General features: G+C 41.4%; 1 protein-coding gene across 1 annotated transcript; it reads left to right on the top strand.

Moving 5' to 3' along the window:
• Positions 1-506: 506 nt before the first annotated feature.
• LOC122763421 (centrosomal protein of 85 kDa-like) lies at positions 507-6,779 on the top strand (the record flags this gene model as incomplete). The annotated part of the gene is made up of 5 exons (XM_044018310.1): positions 507-1,337; positions 4,252-4,337; positions 5,863-5,980; positions 6,069-6,218; positions 6,297-6,779. Coding segments are annotated over 5 exons (1,425 nt in total), but the record flags the coding sequence as incomplete, so codon positions are not given.
• Between the last annotated feature and the right edge of the window lie 6 nt (positions 6,780-6,785).

The following is a 6,785-nucleotide window of genomic DNA, read 5'->3' as shown; positions in this document are numbered from 1 at the left end:
GCAACAGTAAAGTGGCGAAAGGCAACATGTGCTTCTTTTACCGATATATTTACCGATATCTTCTCCAAATAATGTCAAAGTTGGCACTGCACTTACCTGTGCCCATAGCAAGACAGGTGTCTCATCGGTTCGAGAGATATGCGAATAACACAAATTCAAACGTTCCTGCAATAGATTGTCTTCCACTGTGTTGATCTCGTGCTGTGAGGGATGCAGAAGACAAATTCTATCTGAGCGACCGAGACGTTCAGATTGAAACAGATCAGTAAAAATTCAAACAGAATTGCAGATCTCTGATCTCATGTGTTTTTTATCAGACTGCCAAAAAAATCAAGCTAGATACAATCTGGATATGCTTAAAAATCCAATTAAGTCTAAACAAGGACTCAGTCACAGTCTGGTTCCAGTGATGATGGCTCCGTGGGTCCACACACGGCAAAGTCAACATGTCTTATAACCAATGATCACTTTTTGAAGGCTGTTGATGATGATGATGATGATGACGTTTTGATGACGATGTTCCTGCAGATGACTCCAGTTCCAGTACCACACCTCTGTCTTTCCAGGCACTGACTCAGCACCACTTCAGCCTGGACGATGACGTCGTCCCCTCGTCTTCCTCACCCAGCACCAGTATCAGAACAGCTTCCTCACCCAGCAGCACAGCTCAGTGGAGCAGGTCTTCCCTACATCTTACACCACCTTCGTCTCACCTGTGTGCACCAGGCTGTCTGAATATGAGGGACCATCAGCCCATCCGCAGGTGCTCCTCTCTCACCAAGTTGTCCTCTGGGACTGAGAGCAGCTCTGCAAAGACATCAGGCTGTCAGTATAATCCAGATTCACAAGGCTCTCTGGACAGAGGTCTGTTACATGGCTACAAAAAGGAGCCTCTTGGCTCTAACGTGGACCTGTATTTACCTCTGTGCTCCTCACTGCACTGCCACAGCCTGCTGCAGCGCTCACCAGGTGCTGCCCCCTGCTGTCGCTACAACCCCAGCACTAGATCCAGCAGTTTGTCCCTCTCCTCAGCTCTGTCCTCCCCAGTGAGACACAGCAGTCTGGATATGAGCTTCAGCGCATCAGCTGAGGATAAACGGGGTCAGAGTGGGGTGCAAGTGTACGGCTTAAGCTTATCAAAACAAGCAGACTCACCTGTGGCTCCTCCCACTGACAGAAGCTCGCCCATCCAACCTGCTCTGCGCACACAGATGTGGCTGACGGAGCAGATGGAGTACAGACCCAGAGCAGAGAGAGCCAGAGGAACACAGGGCTGTAGTGGAGACGGGCTTTCGTCATGGCAACCAGGACTACAGCAGGAACCAGGGCTTAACCAGGTGACAGTACACAGACATACATTAACAATAAGTATGGAGGTGAGAATAAGAAAGATCAAATCCAAATGAATTATATTATAATGAACAGGTTTCTTTGTTTCATGTTTAATGATATCAAATACAAACATTTTATATCTGCACTGCAGTGAAATTATATGCAGTGTAGTAAACAGACAAAAAGCAAAAAGCAACATTTATTACGTCAACATTGAGTTTCTGAGATCAAAGTCCAATAATTGGTTGATTAATAAATAATAATCTGCCAATGCCAGTTATTAAAACCTGACAAATGGTGAAAAAAAGTGGTGATGATGATGATGATAGTGTTGATGATGATGATGATGATGATGATGGTAGTAATAGTGATGATGGTGGTGGTGGTGATGATGGCAGTAATAGGTGGTGGTGATGATGATGATGATGGTAGTAATAGTGGTGGTGGTGATGATGATGATGATGGTAGTAGTAATAGTGGTGGTGATGATGGTAGTAGTAGTGATGATGGTGGTGGTGGTGTGATGATGATGATGGTAGTAATAGTGGTGGTGATGATGATGATGATGATGATGATGATGGTAGAGTGGTGGTGATGATGATGATGGTGGTAGTGATGGTGGTAGTAATAGTGGTGGTGATGATGATGATGGTAGTAGTAGTAATAGTGGTGGTGATGATGATCATGGTAGTAATAATAGTGGTGGTGATGATGATGATGGTAGTAGTAATAGTGGTGGTGATGATGATGATGGTAGTATCATAGTGGTGTGATGATGATGATGGTAGTAGTAATAGTGGTGGTGATGATGATGATGATGATGATGATGGTAGTAATAGTGGTGGTGATGATGATGATGGTAGTAATAATAGTGGTGGTGATGATGATGATGATGATGATGGTAGTAATAGTGGTGGTGATGATGATGTTGGTTATGATGATAGTGGTGATGATGATGATGATGGTAGTAATAGTGATGATGATGGTGATGGTAGTAGTAGTGGTGGTGATGATGATGATGGTAGTAATAGTGGTGGTGATGATGATGTTATGATGATAGTGGTGATGATGATGATGATGGTAGTAATAGTGGTGGTGATGATGATGGTGATGGTAGTAGTAATAGTGGTGGTGATGATGGTAGTAGTAATAATAGTGGTGGTGATGATGATGATGGTAGTAATAGTGGTGGTGATGATGATGATGGTTATGATGATGATGGTGGTGGTGATGATGGTAGTAGTAATAATAGTGGTGGTGATGATGATGATGGTAGTAATAGTGGTGGTGATGATGATGATGGTTATGATGATGATGGTGGTGGTGGTGATGGTAGTAGTAATAATAGTGGTGGTGATGATGATGGTGATGATGGTGATGGTAGTAGTAATAATAATGAAGTAATAGTGATGATGGTGATGATGATGGTGGTGGTGGTGATGGTAGTAGTAATAATAGTGGTGGTGATGATGATGATGATGGTAGTAATAGTGGTGTGATGATGATGATGATGGTAGTAGTAATAGTGGTGGTGATGATGGTAGTAGTAATAATAGTGGTGGTGATGATGATGATGGTAGTAATAGTGGTGGTGATGATGATGTTGGTTATGATGATTGGTGATGATGATGATGATGGTAGTAATAGTGGTGGTGATGATGATGGTGATGGTAGTAATAATAGTGGTGGTGATGATGATGATGATGGTAGTAATAGTGGTGGTGATGATGATGTTGGTTATGATGATGATGGTGGTGGTGGTGATGGTAGTAGTAATAATAGTGGTGGTGATGATGATGATGATGGTAGTAATAGTGGTGATGATGATGTTGGTTATGATGATAGTGATGATGGTAGTAATAGTGGTGGTGATGATGGTGATGGTAGTAGTAATAGTGATGAATGGTGGTGATGATGATGATAATATGATGATGATGATGATGATGATGGTGGTGGTGATGGTTGTAGTAATAGTGGTGGTGATGATGATGATGATGATGATGATGATGGTGGTGGTGGTGATGGTTGTAGTAATAGTGGTGGTGATGATGATGGTGGTAATAGTGGTGATGATGATGATGGCTATGATGATGATGATGGTGGTGGATGGTAGTAGTAATAGTGGTGGTGATGATGTTGGTTATGATGATAGTGGTGATGATGATGATGATGATGGTAGTAATAGTGGTGGTGATGATGATGATGGTGATGGTAGTAGTAATAGTGGTGGTGAAGATGATGTTGGTTATGATGATGATGATGGTAGTAGTGGTGGTGGTAATGATGATGATGATGGTGGTAGTAGTGGTGATGATGATGATAATGATAGTGTTGATGATGATGATGGTAGTAATAGTGGTGCTGATGATAGTAGTGGTGCTGATGATAGTGGTGATAGTGGTGGTGATGATGGTAGTAGTAGTGGTGATGGGGAAGATGATGTTGGTTATGATGATGGTGGTGGTAGTAATAGTGGTGATGATGATGATGGTAGTAGTAATAGTGGTGATGATGATGATGGTAGTAGTAATAGTGGTGGTGAAGATCATGTTGGTTATGATGATGGCAGTAATAGTGGTGGTGATGGTGATGGTCGCTAGTAGTGATGGTGATGATGATGGTAGTAGCGGTGGTGGTGATGATGGTGGTGGTAATGATGGTGGTAGTAGTAGTAGTGGTGGTGATGATGGTGGTGATGATGATGGTGGTAGTAGTAGTAGTGGTGGTGATGATGATGAAGATGGTTGTGGTTATGGAGATGATGACATGTGTCACTCAGTGTTAGTCAGAACCTGAATGAGTCTCAGTTATGTGTGAGTGAACAGAGGATCAGAGCTTTGCCAAATCTCAGTGAGAATAAGAGACAGAGACAGTGATGTCATCACGATATATGTCACATGTGTATGTTTGTGTTAGCAGATGCTGATGACAAGTGGTCTTCCTGTTAACTCTCTGGTGAAGGTTAAAGAGGGGCTTCTGAGACAGAGAGAACTGGAGATTAACAGGTACTGCAACACACACAACCTATTTCAGCTTCTAAGAAGAAAACTGTTATCGTAGACTTTATCAAAAAGGACAAAAAGGCTCTTGTGTAAATAAAGAAACTTAATTGAAGGAAATGAAAAAGATGATAAAGACAAATCTCAAATTAGCACCTACTGACTGCTTTGTCTATAGTTTCTGTATTATTGACACAGAGCAGGACATGTGTTTTGTTAATGAACACAAATGAGTGAGTTCGAGCACCTGAATGCATCATCATTACAAAGAGTTAAGGATCAGTGCTTCAGTGTCAGCCAACGACTAACATGGAGAAAAGGCAGCAGAAATGATTTTGAGAATGTCTGTGGCTTCACAAACTATTATTAAAACAAACAAACAACTGACTTCTTAAGTCTTCATATGTGTAGTCAGTACAAAATAAACAAAAGCACTCATCATGAATTGATCGCAGTGAATTTCCATTCCAATCTGTTTTATCCTTTCTGTGAAAAATGGTTAATATTTCACATGAGTGACTTGAAAATAGACCATGTGTTGTATTTTGAAATGCCACAAGGGGGAGCTGCATCTGTCCAGTCATTTTGTTTTTGTATGTACGGCACTTTTTATTCGTTCTATTTTAGTTACATACACTTATACACTTAGAGTCACAACAGCTCATCATATATATATGTATACAAAAAAATATATGAAGATGCTACTTGATAAATAAAATAAAAAACAACTTATTAAAAGATCTGTTATTATTATTATTATTATTATTATTATTGAATAGTTTATTTAAAAGGGGACAGTGCAATTTCATAGACCACATGATTGCACATGGTTAAAAAAGCCAGAATTAGCCAGAAGGCTAGTTTTCATCTGTAGTCCCCTGGCCATGATGTGAAAAAGACAATAACATTACAATTTAAAAAAGAAGAAAAGAAAACAAACAAAAACAACAACACACAATACATGTACAATATAATACAAAATACATATGCAAACACTTACTATACAATTAAGAAACAATGCAACATCACAACAGGCTTATCTTTTAGTGTTGATGAGCAGTTTAACCTCCACACACTTGCACTCCTTACTGACCAGGCCGACTTAGTGAAAGTGCTCCTGCACTGAGGAATAGAACCGTCACCTCTGACAGAGCCTCCAGTGACACGCTCAAGGCTGTGTCTTTGGCCGATGAACTCTGCCAGAGGGTCTGGAGCCAACAGGTCTTACAGTTGACCCGTATCTCCACTTTTACTTTTGCTGACCGTCTTGACAACTGCAGAGCAGGAACATCCAAACAAACAAACAACAACTTTATTTATAAAAAACATCAGAGATAAATAACATCTGATACTGACACCACGCATGGATCTGATTCCTTTTATGTCTTTTGTTTTACTTTTTCTCAAGTCTGTAATTGTACAAACTGATTCTGGTTTGACATAAGACTTAAAAGACCGTCAGTGCTCTTCACCGCAGTGTTACAGCTGATGACCAGTGTCTGTGAACACAAGTGTTTGTTGTGTGTTTCAGACAAAAGCAACAGATCTTGCAGCTCCATGCTCGGATCAGAGAGAACGAGCTCAGAGCTCAGCAGGTGCTGTTGAGCCACAGAGGGTGGTTTGACCACGCCCACATCCTCAACGCCAAGGTAACGCAACACACATCACATGACATTCATCATTGTCTGTATCACACATCAGATGAAAGTAACGGCACAGGTTCTGTTTGTTCAGCAGGAGGCAGTAGTGAGGTCTGACAGGCTGTGTGCTGATGAGGAGCTTGGCAGGAAGTTAGCAGCGGCTGAACTGGAGGTTCTCCATCTGAACGACTTATACAAGCAAGTCACACAGAAGTACACAGAGGACATCAGGAAACTGCAGGAGAAGGTTAGTTTGTGGACCACAGTGTGATGAAAGTGGCCACTTTCATCACACTGTGAGTGCGTGACGTGTGTTTCTCCTCAGATAAAAACCAGAGATCGCTACATCAGCAGTCTGAAGAAGAAATGTCAGAGAGAGAGTGAACAGAGCCAAGAAAAACAGGAGCGAATAGAGACGCTGGAGAAATATCTGTGTGACCTGCCCACACTGGAGGAGGTGCAGGCCCAGGCCCAGCAGGTACACACACACACACACACACACACACTCTGTCTGCACAGTTTTATCAACACAAGTACTGTGAAAAACATCACAGTAACATGCTGATCAAACCCACAATTCACACAGAAACCAGCAAATATTCACATTCTAGAAGCTGAAAAAAAAACAAACACTCAAACAGATGAATCCTTTGTCAAAAAAAGACCTTTAACTTAGTAATCACTTAGTAATGGAATGGTGACCTGTCCAGAGTGTGACTCCGCCTTTTACCCTGTGTCAGTTGTGAGTGGCTTTATCATGTGGAGGAAACAGTGGTAGAAATGATGGATATGTGTGATTATCTAAGACTATTTC

The sequence above is a fragment of the Solea senegalensis genome, unplaced genomic scaffold (assembly GCF_019176455.1).
Source record: "Solea senegalensis isolate Sse05_10M unplaced genomic scaffold, IFAPA_SoseM_1 scf7180000016827, whole genome shotgun sequence".
Lineage (NCBI taxonomy): Eukaryota > Metazoa > Chordata > Actinopteri > Pleuronectiformes > Soleidae > Solea > Solea senegalensis.
The sequence above is the reverse complement of the archived record's forward strand: the minus strand, read 5'-3'. Positions and strand labels throughout refer to the sequence as shown.